The 18,912-nt window shown below is 48.3% G+C and overlaps 1 protein-coding gene across 1 annotated transcript in view; it reads left to right on the top strand.

The window, feature by feature from the left end:
* The first annotated feature begins 4,435 nt into the window (after positions 1-4,435).
* The window catches only part of LOC115308915 (cytochrome P450 3A16-like), a 34,851-nt gene continuing 20,374 nt past the window's right edge, over positions 4,436-18,912 (top strand). The window contains exons 1-3 of the mRNA XM_040213484.3: positions 4,436-4,518; positions 14,259-14,334; positions 18,012-18,120. Of these exons, the coding sequence (XP_040069418.1) occupies positions 14,285-14,334; positions 18,012-18,120 (159 nt within the window). The 5' untranslated portion in view covers positions 4,436-4,518; positions 14,259-14,284. The remainder of the gene's footprint in view (positions 4,519-14,258; positions 14,335-18,011; positions 18,121-18,912) is intronic.

The following is an 18,912-nucleotide window of genomic DNA, read 5'->3' as shown; positions in this document are numbered from 1 at the left end:
ACCTCAATGTCGTAAACATCATACAAGACGTGCTGGCAACGTCGACCATACACGTTTTGTTCGATGTTTTTAGATTTTCCAGCTCAATCTCCAGCCGCAGAATCAGTGTGGTCAAGGTGACAGTGCACAAGAGCCGCAAACAAAACTTAATTTTTGAAAGGTTGAGAAGTTTAATTATTCATACATTAATTTGCGCATTTCAAAATGCTATTAATTGCACATCGATGACGCTAAGAGGGCATTTACAAAACTCAATGTACACGGAAGAAAAAAAAATAATATGAAAGCATGTTGGGAATATCATTCCTTTTAGATGTGCTTGTTATATTTTTGGTTTGTTCAAAATATTGTTACGGGTTTATTTTGCGAAGCCCATGGCGTCTAGAACGGATCGAATTGTACCATTATTGCATTTTGCAAGCGTGTTGTCGTCTTCCATGGGTCCTGGGCCCTGGCATGCGCCTCAGGGGCGCCGCTACACTATCCCCTCTCCAGGTGATTTCAGGCCTGCGTCCTTTCCTAAGAGCATCCATACTGCTCCGCGACCACCCGAGATTGTTTTAAGGTTCGTCAATTTCTCTTCGTATTTTGTAACCCATGCTCACCTGCGCACAACCAAAAAATTCGCATCAACATCACAGTTCATCCATAACACCAACTTCCAGCGCCTTAGCGCTTTCGGTAGATCGGGGCGCAAAGTCTTGTCACGTGACTGTCAGTACAGATCTGGCTCTCGTTTCCACTGGTCACGTACCCAAACGAAAATCGCATGCCAGCACACACTATATCAGAGCACAACTTCACTGCACACTTGCGCATTTTTGGAGTTGACTGAAGAAAAAAAAATAAAATGCCCGGCAATGAAGAAATCTGGTAGATACTGTCAATGGTTTGTGGAAATCGACATTCATGATGCCAACCCCTGAGTGGCCCAGATGACGGTCCAAAAAGCGTTCAAGCCCAGTCCGCACTTACGTGCCGAAAAAAAACACACAAAAAAAAGAAAGAAGAAAAAGAAAAGAAAAACTAAACCAGCCGGCACGGCGCGAGAGAGAGGGGGAAAGGCAGGCAGAGGAGATGCCAGTGGCATCTCCATAGAGCCTTATGCGATGCGTCGGCAAACTCGGCAAGAAGAGGGCGAGAGAGAAAAGTGGGGGAAGATAGCGACGACGAACAATTGACAAGCCTAAGTTCCGGGTGCACGTATTTTCTCAGTCGTTCCCAAAATATTTCACTGAATGTTCTGTTCTTCGAATTGGCCGATAGAGAACAGCTCTGGGACCCGTCCAGCTTTTTCCGAAAGCCAGTCACTAGCACCGGCCGTCACGTCTACGGGTCTACGAGGCAAGCTGCTATGGTCGCCGTGATTTTTTTTTTTTTTTTCGGGTCTGCATACAGTATAAGTGCTGCGATTGGATGAGTCGTTCAAGCCGCCCCCATGAAGAAGTCGGTGATCGCCAAAAACGCCGTCGTATTCAGTCACGGCTCGAGGACCTTTTTCAAGGCCGTAACGCTTCACACGTTGAATCGTACTACTGCTCGGATCAAGGTGCCTGTGAGGATATGAATGACGCCCCTCGGAAAACAAGTGGCAGTGCACATAACGGCGCGTCAAGTCCAGTCTCCGATCAAGACCCTTCAGACGCCTCCGACGATCCCAATCAAGAACGCCCAGCGCAAGGGACCCCCTTGTGAAACCGTTCCCGTGCACGCAGCGAGAGTACCAGCTACGCGCAATGGGACGGCTGAAGCACGCGCGTCAGCGCATTAATCAGAAGCAGAACGAGGTAAGCGGTGGAACATTCCGCGCCGCGTGACATCGTCTCTTGTTCACTTATTTACGTGAATTTGTTTGCTCTTTTATATCTTTGAGGCTGGCACAACCAGGGACGTCTTTTGGAGGTGCTCCGGATTGCATCTCGTGTCTGAACATGCTCAAATAAACAGTTCGTACCAAACCTGTGTTTTAGTTACTTCCTTCGTACTTGCATGATAGCAACTTGCCTTCACATAATACTAACAAAAAACTTTTTTTTTTTTTTTCTTTTTTTTTTGGGGGGGGGGGGGGGGCAACGTTTTCTCACGACGGCTAGGAAACGTAATTTGGAAAGGTTTCTCGACGTTCTGTGAACGTCGTTGGTAGTCCGGATGTCGTAAACACACGTATCATAAACGTCGAAGTAGGACGCAACGGCCCACTGAGACGTGCATGTGACGTGCAACAAACGTCATTTGGAACATCCCCTCGACCTTCTGTGCACCTTTTCTCGCGGACATTTAAAGGTTTTATCGACGTCGAAGGAAGGTAACGTCCGGACCTTCGACGTTGTACGACGTCACGTTACAGACGTCTTCGACGTTCTTTCGACGTTTTCTTCACGTTTATGTGCTGCTTGGGATATCTTGCTGCCTCACTCTGGAGCGCTCTAATGTCCTCACGCTTAGATGGCAGGGAGTGAGCGTCGACGAGTACACGCACACGCGCCCGCTCGCGTCGGCCGAGGCCGGCCGCGAATGGGATTCTTCCCTCCAGCCTCACGCCCAACACGACGTAGCGCAAAGCAGCCCAGCGCACGTTGGCGTTGCTGGCGTAGCTCCCGACGGAAAAGCCAACTGTACACCCCACACCACCCGCACACCGACGACGGTGGTTTTCCCAAAAGCCCTTGCGCGAGCGCCTCATATTCGGGACGGGGGATGTTGGGGCCAGTTGGAGCAGTCGGAGTGTGTGGGACGCTCTTTTCTGCCATCTGAACCTGACGTTCTTGCCATCTGTCGTGTGCTGTTATCGTGTAGTTGTGTTGGTGTGCATGTTTAACGTTCGTGCGATCGACTGAGTGAGTGTGTGCGTGGACGTGGACTGTTCCCAGGATGCGCTACTCCCGAGACGCTTTGTAGGCCTTTACCCTTTACCTTCGTGACGTCAGACGTGACGTCACGCGTGACATCAAGAGGGTAAACGTTTGCCGCTAAATTTGTAGAAAATTTTCCGCTAAATTTAGCAGGAAATTTTTTCTGCTTAATTAAGCGGAAAAAAATTTACGGAAAACTTTTACCCTCGTGACGTCACACGTAATGTCACGTCTGACGTCACACGTCACCCTCGCGTCCGTACCCTCACCTCATCCTCCTCAAGAGCTGTGCTCTAATTCGGCATTAACAAACAATTGTAAACGTCTTTGTTTTTTTTTTTTCTTTTTCGTTTGAGCAGAAAAATAAGCCACGTATGACTGTAATTTTTAAATTTTAGGGGTGCTTTCAGCGAGTGAATCGCGTTACCGCCATAAAATGACGATCTGAGTAACCCCTTCAGTGCACCTATAAGGCAAGTTTACGCGTTCGCGTGACGTTTGAATTATTTGCTTGGTATTCTTTTTTTCACTCTGAAGTAGTGTGTCTAAAGGCTCGTTCATGCACGTTTGCGTTTTCTTGGGACCGAGTTCTTGTGATCTTAAAAAAGGGAAGAGCACATGCACTGGCACGGTGGTTTGAGGTGACGTTTGAAATGTTTTTTAACAGAGTAAAGGGTTTGCCGGTGTTTGCAAAATCAAATCTATAAGAAATGGTCATTTGTAAAATTCTCAAACGTTTTTCAAGCTAAGAAAGAATGATGCACAAAGAATAGGCGATATATAGTAACTTCAAGTGTTTCACGTTTATTCAATAGATGCGCTAGTGTGCTCACTCATAATTATATATATATATATATAGACAATCAGTATCAAAATATATAACTTTATGTTAAATACATGTTAAGAAAAAAAGAAATGAAGAAACACTGGCGAGGTGACGCAAGTCGCCGCCCGACTCAAATGGCTCAACTCCATCCATTTATGCATCCATCCATCGTAAGAAATTTTAAGTGCTTTGAAAGGCACTCGGTTGTAAGCAGTCGTGATTGTGTGAACCAGCCTGAAGTGTTCAATGTCTGTTGCTATCGCGGTTGCTTAATCGGTTTCCCAAACCGACAGGTGGTCAAAATTACTTAATGGAAACAAAATGCACCATGATTATGACGAATAAAGAGCACCCCAAAGGCACAATAATAAAACAAAACTGAAATGAAGATCACTGGGGCTTACAAGCGCTAAACTCATATGGCGCACTAAATGCCGATCGATTGAGCACGGGAACGATACATGCTGTGAGGTCCTCATGGAGGCAATCCTAATTGCCCCTTTTTCAAAAGTGCGAGCAATCTACGAGCTGCTGAATCAAGTAGCCGTGTCCGCCATTGTTTGGGAACGTACTCTGAACGAACATGCGTGGGACACGAGTGTCTTTTGCGTCTGCGTTTGGCACGGACCTAATGGCGAGCACCAATGTTGCCTGACGGGATTTTGAAATGGGGCTACCGAAGAGACCTCGAAGGAAGTCCTTATCCCTAACGTGCGCTTCTTCGACAGACAGGGAATGATGATTTGCTCCAGCTGTTGCTGAACGCCGAAGAACAAAGCGACGCAGAGACGAAGCCTAATCGCACGAATCATTCGAATGGTGCTGATCCCTCGGCAAATTGTAAGTATACATTTTGATGTGCATTATGCCGGGTAACCAGAGTAATTAAGTCCGCCGGGTTAATTTATATAGGCCAAGGAATTCTTCGTCATTTACAGTCACGGTACCGCTAAAGAAACGCAGTGTGCGACCAGTGACGAACATCTTATTCTGGCTCCGCAGCCAATGAGATTGTAGAATTTGCCGACAAGAACGCCGAAGACCCAATCACAAAGCTTTGAGCTTTCTGTGAACATGTCAATTGCGTTGCTTTATTGTGACTGCTCTCAATACCAAGGACGACAAAGACAAATAAGGCATTGACCGAAACAATAAAATAGCAGGCTCTAAAGGGTGCATGAAGCACTTAAAAAAAATCGAGTTGGGAACGGCTTTATTAATATTTTTGTCACCTAAATTCGAATATCAGAGTGAAAATAAGTATAAAATATATTACAAATTTGTTTTTTCAGGAAAAACAAATATGCTTGAAATTGTAGCTTTCAACGAACCAGACATGTAGCCAGGGGACCTATGTTGGACTTTCGAGAAACTAGAAACAGAAGTGACGTAGCGGCAGGAGACGCGTAACCAAGCAACGGCGCACACCGCGAAACCGCCCTCTTTGACGCCGTGACGACCTGACAAGGTTGGCGTCTGTCACTTACTTGAGAGGCGTCAAGAGCCAACGACCGAAGAGCGGAAGTAGCTACGCTGTCCCCCTGCCGTACCTACACTTTCCCGGCGTTACCTATCTGGAACCTAGTCCCTACGCAAGCGTCCGTTTCTCCGGCAACCGGAAAGGCATTTTCTGCTTTTAGTCAAGCGATGGCAGCCAATTCCTTGCGGCGGCGACCTTCACGTCGGCTCTTTTTTAAAGAAACTAGTCAAACTAAAAAAATACACGTGTTCTATTGAAATGAACAACTGATTTTGGAGCGGTTCCAGAAAATATTAGATGGAGTAAACTCGCATAAAAGGTTAGAACAACATGCGGGACGCGGATGAGCGCCTAGTTCAAATTATTGGCGCTGATGACTGCTCAAGAAACGGGAGGATGTGGCCTCTCTGGTACTCGGCGCAACTGAGCTGAGCCCGGCGCTGTCCAGAGACGACAACGTTCGTCTCTGGAACGGGTTAACCTCCCGGCTCAACTTCCTCGGGCTCCCAAGGAAGGAGCCGGAAGGTTGGAAACGCTACTGGGTCATGCGGGTGTCGAAGGCGCGGGCGCGGGCTACGGAGCTGGCGAAACAGGCGAGGTAATTTGCGTAGTCTACTCATAGTGTGGACCAAGCTATTGAATTACTTCCTTTACCCGCAGGCAAACAGGGGGTGGAGGCGCCCGGGTGCGCTCACTGGCGTCATCATACTCACGTATTTTGACGCTGGTGGGCGAGGACTCGGCCCTGGGCGCTCCCGGGTTTTCTTTATTTGAAACCAAGAGGCCTGCACTCTAGCCACAACTTGGCACCCGCCTGAAACTGGCCTCCGGGTTTGTCATTTTAGAGCGCAGCTCTTAGGGGCCCGTTCCCGGCTTGAGCGGCGTCGGCGTCGCCGTCGGCATCGGCGTAACCAAGGTCATCCAGGTCACGTGACCTGGAGGGTCACGTGATCCCCCAGGTCACGTGACCTGATCCCCAGGGGTCACGTGACCCCCCAGGTCACGTCACCTGGGGGGTCACCCTGGGGTCACGTGACCTTGAGATGACCTTGGGAGGGGTCACGTGACCCCTCCAGGTCACGTGACCCCTCCCAAGGTCATCTCAAGGTCACGTGGGGTCATCTTGGGATCACGTGACCCCCAAGGTCACGTGACCCCTCGAGGTCACGTGACCCCTCCCAAGGTCATCTCAAGGTCACGTGAACCCAAGATGACCCCACGTGACCCCCAAGGTCACGTGACCCCTCCCAAGGTCATCTCAAGGTCACGTGACCCCAGGGTCCCCCAGGTCACGTGACCCCTCCAGGTCACGTGACCCCAAGGTCACGTGACCCCCTGAGGTCACGTGACCCCCTGAGGTCACGTGGGGGTCACCTTGGGGGTCACGTGACCTTGAGGTGACCCCCATGTGACACCCAAGGTCACGTGACCCCCAGGTCACGCCTCCCCGAGGTCACGTGACCCCCCCCCCCCCCCCCGAGGTCACGTGACCCCCCCCGGAGCATATTAAAGAATGAGGGGAGGAGGAGGAGAAGGAGGAGGGGTCTACCCTCCCCTCAGCACCCTTCACTCCTCCTCCTCAAGAGCTGCGCTCCAATTCGGCGTTACAGGGATTTGTAAACGGCTTCCACTTTTTTCTTTTATCGCAATGAAGTGGAGATTTGGGCCAGTTCGTTCATTGCAAACAGAAAAAGCGACGAAAAAAACACAGAGACGCGGGCGAAGGGAAACAGTACAAGGTGCACTCTCAACTGAAGTTGAATTTCCAATAAACTTCAGTTGAGAGTGCATCTTGTCCTGTTTCCTTCGTCTGTGTCCCTGTGTTTTTTGTTTGTTCTCTTATATCATCGTTGATCTCAACACGCCTCTACTATGGAATCTGTCATGCTTCCATGTGTGACAAAACACAAACGAAATGGCAGTGTGCTGAATTAAGTGAAGTGTGAAAGAATGTCTGTGATATATCCTGGATAATGACAAAGAATTTATATGGTGTTTACTAGTCCATGCTCAATTTCACTTTTAAGAAAAAATTGCAACCTGTGTTTTCAAACATGTTTATTTTTCACGTTACGGCATTGTTATAAAGAAAAGAAAGCACTTTCAAAGACAAACTGCTTGTTGTCTTCTTTATACATTCAAACTGACACAAATCCAATATGCGATTATCGATACACCTGGCTCTGTGGTAGCCATAATAGATTGTAAAATGGAGCAGGGCAATGGAAGTGTAGAGAAAATGAATCAATGTCGAAACCCAATACAAAAAATATATTGCAGTAAAATAAGCAAAACGGGTCTCACCAGTAGCCTCATTGAGTTCTCCGTTTCCTACAAGGGCGAGCCAGATGCCCCGTTGGCTAGCTAAATAACCCTACAGAACCTTCTGTTATTGTCCCACGCATTTGATGCACCCTGCTTGCAAATTAAAAAAAAGGCTCTATCAACATCACCGTGATGCACCGAATAGCTTTTCGGAGGCAGTTCTACATGTCCGTAAAGGTAACACGGTGGTTGTGCGATGAACTACGCAAAGCATTGGAGTTGACACTGTGGAGCTTATGGACGGCCATGACTGTGGAGCATCAACTGGAGCACATACTGCCACGGGAAGGGGGGGGGGGGGCGCCTGGGCCTCTCTGGTGACGAGGGTATCAGTCGAGGTGAGGACGACGAGGGGTTCATTGTCGCCAGTGGTGTCCCTGGTGGGCGCGACTGCCATCATGGCTTGCGTGGGGCTCCGGGGAGGCACGGCTGTGGCGGGTTTGGAACTGGGCAACAAGGCGCTGCCTCAGAGCCCTGCCCCTGTCCGAGAGGCTGACCCGAGGGTGGGCAGGAGCCAGCCTCTCGTCATCCGCGGCTGACCCTTCCGAGCTCGGCCCAGACTCCAACCCTGGCTCGTCAGGGTCACAGTCTGGCTCCGGTTCTGGCTCCCTCGATGAAAGGCAGATATTGTGGAGCACTGCACACGCCGATATAATGACGGTGGCTGTTGTTGGATGATAATACACAGTCCGATGCCTTTGCAGACACTGAAATCTGCTTTTCAACAGCCCAATGCAGCGCTCCACAACGGACCTTATCGAAGAATGTGCCTTATTAAACCGGCCGCAAGCGGTGGAGGTCGTGTGGAATCCAGGGACAGGGGTGATGAGCCAAGGCTCCAAGGCATAGCCGCTATCAGCTGCAGAGTCAGAGGAGGAAATGTATGATATTAACGCTGTTCTCTTTAAAAGAATACTTCAACGACAGTTGAAATATACCCATCGTGTTCAGAAATAGGCTGAATATGATCCACAATACCCGTAAATGACAATTGCACATTTGTATTTTGAGCCTGACGGATGTATTTTTCGTTATAAACAGCCCACACTGGCAAGCGCTCGGAGAGCAGCCAGCTGAGAGCACGTCACATCTGGTGCATTTGTGATGTAGTTTATCTCAGGATTAGCAAAGCTGCGGTGAGGCAGACGTCGTCAGGATGCCCTTGCTGTTCCAGCAACCAAAGCGGTCAAAGCACGCCAGCGATCGGGCCACCGCAACTAACCCCAAAGCTGCTTTGTGTGAATTTTGAGCGACGGGTTAATCTTCTATCATGACACACAAAAGAGAGTCCCGCTGAGTGTGGAGTTCCTCCCACCACTTTTGTGCTGGCCGTACAGCTGTCCGTATCACGTCAGGTTCAAAGCATGTATAGTTCTAGGTAAGACAGTTATCATCACCACCTGTCAAGGTTCCTAGACGGGCATTACAAACGGCTTTAGCGACATCTAGAAATTCCTCTTTGCTAATTGCCTAATTTTTTTAAAATGCATTTTTGTGCCTTTTTTAGCAAGATATGGATGTGTCCGATGTGATACTGCTCTTTTGAACACGTATATAGACCAAAAAATAAGCACCGAAATTTCGTTGTACTATTCCTTTAAAATTGTTCACAACTAAGCAGGTAAAACTGCTGTTTGCAACCTTTCCCCCCGTAGTTGACAGCTGCGTCAGAGTGTTTCCAAGGAGACGTGTCACAGGTATGGCCAGAGCGCATGCCAGTTATCTATGTTCGAAACAGTATATTTGATATTGTAGCTTATAAGTGGTGCAGAGCCATCATGTAAAGAACCAACAAATAAAGTATGCTTACCGAGCAGGAGCCTGCCATCGTCTATCAGCCGGCCTTGCTCGAAGTTGCTCCGGAGCCACGAGTAGCGCCACGCGAAGAAGTCGTGCAACGACCCAGGACACTGTGGGTCGATGCTCATCACCCGGCAGTCGGCGTCACACACCTGCAATAGTGAGACATATGTCGACATTAATTCAACTGAATCCACAAACAGTTGATTGCACTCATTGTCGTGGGGCCCTGTCAAACACTATTTACACGCTGACCAACACACCACCATAGATTATGTGGTTTACAAATTTAAAGTATTAAAACAGCGCAAAAAAAAACCAAAAAAAAAAAAACCGACGGACTGAATGAAGGAGGACACAGAGCGCTGTCTGTGTTACAAAGATTAAAATTATATGATAAATAGCCGCTACCTTTGATCCACGTAATAATTTTTCTTCAAAGGAGAGTTTACACTTTATCATGCAGGATAGGGACTAATGCTTAAAAGCTTAACACGACATGAAAACAAACAGAGATCGAAAGCTTTTCAGCTAACAAACCTTCCCTTCCTTCGTCGGACAAACGCTTGTGCGGAGGATGAACGAGTACTAACAATTCATAACTCTCATTTATAAAATGGCATATCCACACCGTATCTTTTTCAAACCCATTCAGAACGGGCATTGACCTATAGCTAAAAGCGCGAGCTAGCTGCTTTGGATAAAGCCCCGGCGGCTGCACGAGCCCTCGTGCAGCAAGTGCTCCAGTCAAGCCGTCCGCGCTTGCAAAGTCTTCTTAGCTAGTTCATGCTAAGGTGAGACGTAGTATATATGTGATCGTACATACCCCCATCACGTTCAGAGCGTAGAATTGCGTGCGGCACCAATACGCCGCCTTCGTGACGGTAGGGTCGTTCTGTGACGGGCCGACGATGGCGAGCATCGTCCCGTCGACGCAACCGATGACGCCGGGTATCCTGCCGAGCCGTTCGAAGCCCCTCTCGACGTCGTCCCTCTTGCCGGTTGTCTGGGGAAAGTCGACCCAGCCGCGCCGGATCCCCAGACGCTGCACAATAGTGAGGGACACAGCCCGCACAACGATGCCGACTGTAGCCTGATTCCCGCTATGTGCTCGTCGCTCGCCACCATGCCCTGAAAGCTCCCCGCACAGTTTGCTCCCCGTGGCGTAAAAGCGAAGTGCGCACAACACTTGCTGTTCCACAGACATCACCGTCCACGAACCTCGCAGCCTCAACTCTGGCTCCTCGCGCAGTTCGTCGCACAATCAGCGGACCATATTCTTGGTGAGACGGTACTGCCTACGAAAAGCTTCCTCCGGTAGTCCAAAGGCATTGCGGTGTCGCGGTGCAGCCGGTGGTGCCTTTCCGGAGAGGAAAAAAAAGTTGAACAGTAGAAAGACTGTCACTCTGCCTCCGAGACGCCGTGTTTCCAATTTCGCTACCGCGAAGAGACCATCGCCAGACTCGTTCCCTTTTCAGACGAAACACCGAGGAAACGATACGTCAAAGTGTTGTCACTTCCGGTGGGGGCGAATCGCCGTCTCCGCCCACATTTTCGTAGGGAACTTTCGTCATTCGAGCCTCAACCAATCAGACGCGATGCCGTCACTTCCGTTTCTTTTAGGAGAAAAGAAACATTTGTCCAACATAGGTCCCCAGGATTTCGTTTCGGGGGGGGGGGGGGGGGGGGAGGGGGGGGCGGGGCGGGAAGCCGGGCCCCATGGCCCCCCCCCTTCTCCTTGGCTACGTGCCTGCGGCGAACCCTGCTGCCACTTGCTGTTGGTCGAGAATAGTCACTAAATTCGCTACGCTTCATAGTAACTACACTTCAGCCATCTTGGGGCTTAAACTTCTTGTCACCAGTTATCTAAACCCTTATCTGAAATCGCAGAAAACTGTTTTCCGCCCTCTAGAAATATTAAAACCGCCCGTGACCGATAAAAGAAACGACATTTCTGCGTGCAGAGCTCAGTGGGAACGTTACCGCATACCTCTAGACGATTCGCGTTTACCCTTAACCCTAATGTGAGGAACGCCCGAATATTCTTGGATGAATGTTCGCGATACCGTAAAAAGGTAGATTGCTGGGCTAGTTGGCTGTCGAATGACATTATTAAAAACAGTGCAAAAGGACGGGACAAAATTGGAAGGAGCACACAGGAGGGCAGCGTTCGTCTTGAGTTCTCCTACTTTTGTTCCGTCTTTTGCGCTCTTTTTAATGATGTCTTTCGAGACACCGAGTGTAAAAGATGAGGAGGTCAGCATGGCCTTGCCGAGTGAATCTCGCCCTAGTTCGACATTCGAATATTTTAGGCAGAATATTAGAAATACCGAGTGTAGTAGGTAAGGAGCCCAGCGTGGCCTTGCCGACTCAAAGACTCTCGCGCTAGCCCGCTGTTACGCTGACACCACCACGCTTGCTGCTGCTTTCTCGACCCTCATTCCTTTTTTCTTTTTTTCTTTCTGGAACAAGTTTTCTGATAAAATTTTGATTTTATTTTTACGTTCGTGTACCCTTTTTCATCTGCGACAATATTGGCTGAGCTCCCCGACACCATATGTATACAGTTGGGAGATTGCTTCTTTTTTTTTAAGTTTTAATGCCAAATTTTGAGAATTCTGCAGTGACCACAAACATGGAGGCGGCCGCAGGATAATCGGAGCACAAAGTGCCAATTCTCTAAACTTTGTTTGCCTTATTGTGGCTCTATACTTCGTTTCACATTGTGCGTGAGCGAAGGCAGAGCTGGAAGCGCGAGCACGGAAGCTCCGTGCGTTCAGGCTTTGCTCGAGCGCGCGAGCTGGGGAGAAACGCAGAAAGCGCTGGTCTCGCACTTCTAGCTTTGGCTTCACTCGCAGATAAATTGAAGCGAAGTATAGTGCAAAGTTCGCGACGGACGAAAACACTGATTTCTTCAAACCAGGCTCGGTCGAACTCGCGATAGAAAACACGCTAGGTGACTGTGTTTTGTGGACCGGATAAATGTAGACAGCATAATAAAATAGGCTAAATGTTCGTGACTAGAAATTGAGGCATGACGTAGTCGAGAGACAGCCACGACAAAATGTTCTAAAATATCAGCCAAATAGAGGCTGGCTCGTGGTAAGGCGACGTCATAAAGCACACGCTATAAAAAATCCACTTTCCCGCAACAAAAAGTTGGGAGAGCCAGTCGTTGCAATCTACCAAGAGAGCTCGGTGGATGGCGAGGCCAAAAATAGCAAGATGGCATGTTGGGACAATACGAAGGAAGATCTGAAAAGGACGCCCCGTCTTGTCCAATCTTGATTCGCATTGTCCGTGTTTTCTTTCTTTTTTTTGTGTTTGTTTAAAATTCAGTGCTAAAATGTGTCAATACCTAAAAGAGCAGTCCGCTTTGTTGCGCTAAGCACACTGAAACAATGCTCAGTGCCACAGAGCAGACTGTTTTTTTTAGGTTTAACATTCGCACATTTTGAATAGACCCAATGACTAGCCAAGGAGGATACGCATTCAGCTGTGTTTGTGCACCGTGTTATGTGCTTATTTTATATAAAATTGATGGATTGAATTATTAACTAAATAATCAGCCTCGTCATTCGTCTAACTTCCTAGTGTTTGCGCAAGAGCTAGATGCGCAGAATGCCTAACAAAAAGAAATGGCCTGAGCTCTGGAGGACGAAAATGTTTTCCGATTTTGATGTTGATGAAGAAAACATTGCAACACTTTGAGAGAGAAATTGTGGAATTTATTGTATACCACATCTAGTATACCACAAGGTATTTTCGATGACTTAACTTTGGGTGCGGTGCGTGGCACATGTCCTCAACGGGTGCGTTTAGCGTCTTATCTGGCCCATACATCAATAGTGGTCCCGGGGTGGACACAAACGACCTCACAGAAGTCAGCGTGTCATGTTGTTGGATGTCACGATCCTGGCGGTTGGGGCAAGATGTCCCGGCAAGAAAGCACGGGCGAACGCGAGTGTCGCTGCCGTCGTGGAGTCCACACTACTGTCTGCTGAAGTTTCCGTGTCCTGTCAAACTGGAGAGCGACGTGTAGCACAACAGGCGTCTGCCACATCTACCGTCACTGCTGTGACGCCGCCTGGATCGCGGCCGGAGGCAGCGTGATACTTTTACGACGTCATCAGGCAGAAATCGAGGGACCATTTTCGTTAATGCAAAACTTGGGGGCGCGATAGACACCATATGCTCGGTGATTATATTTTCTTTATAGGGCAAAGCTTGTAAAAGGGAATATATACACTCTAAAAAAAAGTCTGCGACAATATTGCGAAAGTAGACGCACAATACTCGGAGAGCCAATCAGCGCAACTTACGGAGGCAGCTCAGCGAATGACGATGCCGAAACATATGTTTAGACCAAGAAACGCAGTCTGAGTTGCGACATTAAGCAATGCAAGCGTGACGTTTTGCATTACTTAATGTCACAACTCGGAGTGCGTTTTTTGGTCTAAACATATGTTTCGGTATCGTCATTCGCTGAGCTGCCTCCTTAAGTTGCGCTGATTGGCTCTCCGAGTGTTGTGCGTGAAAGTAGACGCGCAGACATTTTTTAGAGTGTATATAGCCAATAAAATGCGTGGAATATTGAGCAGCTAGTCACTTCTGTTTGAGACACATTTTCTTTTGCTTATGCTGCCCAAAGCAAGACAACATGTTTTTTTTTCTAAACTCTTAAGATAAAAAATAATTAGATCAACACTGCGAAATAAAACCTAAGTCAAATATTTTATTTTCAGTTATTGTACTCCAGGTCTTATCATTATATTTAACAATGAAATGATAAAGAAGAAAGAAAATATCATTCCTGGCGAATTTGCACTGCTAAAATACCGCAAGACAGAGATTGAAGGCAGTTTTGTCGACCAATTAATTAAGTATTTAATCCTGTGATCACTCGTTGAGTATTACAACCTACATCTCGGGGTAGTCTTACGCATATACTAATTCAGTTTGCTTTTTGTTGCAGCTCACACGCCGCGTAAGGTGCCGAGGATGACACCGTTTGCAACAGTCTCCAATGCCGAACTTTTTATGATTTCAGGGTGAGCTCTAGCGTAACATATTATACAGAACACGCGAATAAGTGACAGGGTACCAAGGTACGCCCCGTAAAGGTCGTCGAACGTAACAGTATGTTTTTTTTTTAATCTTGAGTTACAGCTTAAGGAGCGCATGATGTGGCCAATTAGGAGAATCTTATTATCGTCCCTCAACCAATTAAATTGTAGCATTATCCGATAAGAACACGTATGAACGAATCGCGAAGCAAGGACCACTAACGCAATAAGCCACACCTTTCGTTTCTTTAGCTGTAAGCCAAAACAATTTATCGTTGTCTTTTTTTTTTTTTTGCTGCGATAATTGTTATGTTCTTTTCCCTCCACTCTGATTAAAGCCCGTGCGCCTACTTTCTCGCACAACACTCGGAGAACCAATCCCCGCAACTTACGGAGGCAACTCAGTGAATGGCAATGCCGAAACATGTTTCAGCATTGTCATCGTCGTGACGTCGCGTACACGCGACGTCACGACGCCGCCTGAAGTCTAAATGTCAGGGGTTTGTCCCGGCGTCACGTGAGGCCAGGGTGCCACGCGGCATCATGAGGTCACGGAACGTCACGCTGTTTTAGGGTTACAGACGACTGCCTCACTCTTCCAGCGTAGTATACGTTGGCGACGGTATACCTTCACGTAAGGGGCATAAGGACACAGCTGCGGTCACACTGCTTACACACCATACAAAAGACAGCCTGCATACATTGTCATGAGCCGTGCCTTATGCCTCTTCCCTGTATGACGATCCTGTCTCGTTGGTTGTACAAAAACGGTCTGCGGGCATGTTTTAGGCGTACATGCTTTTATTATGAATGATGTTACGTCCGTAGATAAAGTGTAAACCGCATGTAAGTGATGCGGCGTGCGAGGAGACAAGCGCTGGCGACCCGCTTCGCTGTCGCTCGGTCAGTCGCGTGACGAAGGAAACCGCATGATCGCGTTTTTTTTTACGTCTTTTTTTTCTTTTTTTAGAATTAAAAGCGCTAAGATTGTTCAGGGGTTAAAAACTTCAAAGTTCGTGATAGCGACGGGAGCAAGCGACCAAGGCGATGAGCGACGTTTTCTAGATATTCAAAGACCGAGCGACGCGACGGGCGACAGTGAGAAATCTTCGTCGCTCGTCGCTGACTCCCGTCGCTCCCGCCGCCGTCGCTCGTCTCTTCGCTCGCTAAACCGTTTCCGTGCGATTCAGCCATAATTCTGTCATCGCGTAGATGCAGTGAACACCGGGTCTTTTGTATGATCTAGGAGCCGCGTGACTCCGAATTTAGAGTTCGATAAGCTGTCGCCTTGATCGCTTTGACTGCACTGTGGGTTCACATGGGTTAGCTTTTTCTATTTTTTTTTCTTTGATCGCCTTCATTGTCAATCAAGCCTAGTTTCAGTGCAGCCAGCAGGGTCATCATTAAGGCTGGCTCAAACACTCAATTGTGACTGCTTTTTACGACCGTGTGCCTTGAATCCCCTTAAAACTTCTCGCGGAGGAAGAGCTCGGTGGCACCATCTGTCAGGCAGTGTTGGACCACCTGTAGTTTTTTTATGCAGCGTAATCCACATATAACGATGAGCCGCTTATAACTATCCGTTTTTAAGCGGGCTATTCTTTCCAGATTCAACGAGAATTGATTATAATGATTTTATTTTTGGGTTTTCTCATTATCGTCATGGGTGAATTGCACGATATACATGGCATGCACGTAATGTCATCCGAAGAGCGCTCCGGTGGCCACCAGAGAAGAGGGGAAGAGGGAGCCCCCCTTTTACCAATACCCTCATTTGTGTCTCCCAGATTTGCCCGGACCAATGCTATTCTCCTCCCAGAGCATGATAGAAAATTAACCCGTCACTCTAAATCCGTACAAAGGCAGCTTCCCTATTTCTCTTTCTTTCATGGTGGCCAAAAGAATGCGATGTGACGCCAGTGCAAGCCATGCACATCTTTTCTTTTTTTTCTTTTGGGGGAGGGGGATTATTATTTATTTCTTGGACTTAAAAAGTGAAAGCCGTTTACAACTCCCTGTAACAACGAATTAGAGCGCAGCTCTTGAGGAGGAGGAGGGAAGGGTACTGGGGGGTGAAGTGACCTGGGGGGGTCACGTGACCTTGGGGAGTCACGTGACCATGCCGATGATGTCATCAGTGACGTCACTGATGACGTCATCAGTGACGATGACGATGCGGACTCCGATGACGTCATCAGCGATGATGACGATGACGATGCGGATGTCGGTGACGTCACCAGTGACGTCACTGATGACGTCATCTGTGATGATGACGATGACGATGCGGATGCCCCCCGAAGTCATGTGACACCCCCAGGTCACGTGACCCCCGCCGAGGTCACGTGACCTCCCCGATGACGTCATCGTCACTGATGACGTCACGGGCATCCGCATCGTCATCGTCATCATCACTGATGACGTCATGTGACGTCACTGATGACCTCACCGGTATCCGCATCGTCATCGTCATCATCACTGATGACGTCATCAGTGATGTCACTGATGACGTCATCTGTGATGATGACGATGACGATGCGGATGCCCCCCCGAAGTCACGTGACAACCCCGGTCACGTGACCTCGGCGGGGGTCTCGTCATCGTCATCGTCATCAGTGACGATGACGATGACGTCATCGTCACTGATGACATTACCGGCATCCGCATCGTCGTCGTCAGCATCACTGATGACGTCATCAGTGACGTCACTGATGACCTCACCGGCATCCGCATCGTCATCGTCATCATCACTGATGACGTCATCAGTGACGTCACCGGCATCCGCATCGTCATCGTCATCAGTGATGATGACGATGAGGATGCGGATGCCGATGACGTCATCGGGGAGGTCACGTGACCTCGGCGGGGGTCACGTGACCCTGGGGGTGGTCACGTGACCTGGGGGTGTCACGTGACCGGGGGGGGTCACGTGACCTCGGGGGGTCACGTGACTTCAGGGGGTCACGTGACTTTGGGTCACGTGACTTTGGGTCACGTGACCTTGGGGTGACCTTGGGAGTCACGTGACCTTGGAATGACCTTGGGGGCCACGTGACCTTGGGATGACCTTGGTTACGGCGACGCCGACGCCGACGGCGACGCCGACGGCGACACCGACGCCGCTCAAGCCGGGAACGGGCCCCTAAGAGCTGCGCTCTAAAAGTAATTAAATAGTCTTATAAACGATCTTCTCATAAAGAGTACGTAGAGTTATTGATCTCTAAAAGGCAAGAAACCTTCGCTTCAGTGAAATGCAGCGTCACCTCATTGATAAGCAAGCGTGCCCGTGTGTTCACTAAAGAGCCTGTATTGCAGACAGTTTCCGACTGCTCGGAGGGGGTCACGTGGTTTGTGGGCCCCGTTTGAAATACGAGCTGCGAGGGGGTGCCAAAAGCTTCGACCATCTCCGAACGCCTCCGCCTGCTGTCCTTGTCGCCACCCGACAATACAGCGCATGCGTACTTCGACCAATAGGCGGGGGGGGGGGGGGGGGGGGGGCACGTCCGCCAATAAAATGCAAACGCTCCACACGGTCATAGATGAACCCTCTTTTCAGTCTAGGCTCTTTAATCTAGGCTTCAGCCTCATCGTAATAGATCACAAGAGGTCGGTTCTAGGCAAAGGCAAGCGCGTGAACGGGCTTCTAAACTCGGTTTCTGTTCCAGGCTTGAGACGGTCAGTTCGGCCCTGTCTTTCACCGCCCACCTTTTGGCAAAGCATCAAGACGTCCAAAACAAACTGAGGGCGGAAGTGAAATCGCTCATCGAAAAAGATGTAAGCCACTGGAATTGCTTGGCAGATACCACAAAGTTTTCTACGTTCTAAACAGCTACCTAAAGTAAAAAAAAAAGAAAAGTTTTTCATTTTGTACTGGAACGAGCAACTGTGCACGCAGACGTACATGCATAGAGATAGCGGAACATCACGTGAAAAGTTGTATACGTGTGACCGTCGTGTATCGTCAACGCCTTTTATATAGCAAGGCCGTAGGACTGAATTTTCTCAGTACGAATAGGATCTAGGGCCTGCAGTTCGGATGAGATTCGTGTCATTAAGGTTTGGACAAGATTCCCACTCGACCACTGATGCAGCAGTCGTGAGCAAACGTGATTTGACACGAATGCCGCTTCCAAAAATTTCGACAAAAATGTATTTTATTATACTAATACAATTACACTTTTTAGAAAACTACTCGGATAAGAGACTTAAATACAACAAGTGCGTTTTATCAACTGAAACACGTTTAGAACTACATTTTTCATTCCCTTTTTTAACATCTTAAACTTAAATGTAACCTGGAGTAAAATAATAAAAGACCGTGCTAAAAATACACAGTGCCCTTAAGAACAAGTACCTAAATAAACTTGCGCATCAAAAAAAGATATATATATATATTTTTATGAGATATGCGGGTATATCGGGGAAAATACACTGTATTTAGTGTTTGCTTAATTTAAAACTCTCAGTGTATGAAACAAAAACATATCGCGAACGCCTAAAAAGAAACAAAAGAAAACATGAACACTCAACTAAAAAGTCAGTAATTATACCCATCCCGATTATTCC

Source organism: Ixodes scapularis, unplaced genomic scaffold (assembly GCF_016920785.2).
Source record: "Ixodes scapularis isolate PalLabHiFi unplaced genomic scaffold, ASM1692078v2 PGA_scaffold4__175_contigs__length_147842914, whole genome shotgun sequence".
NCBI lineage: Eukaryota > Metazoa > Arthropoda > Arachnida > Ixodida > Ixodidae > Ixodes > Ixodes scapularis.
Note: the sequence above shows the minus strand (reverse complement) of the source record. Positions and strands in the feature narration are given on the sequence as shown.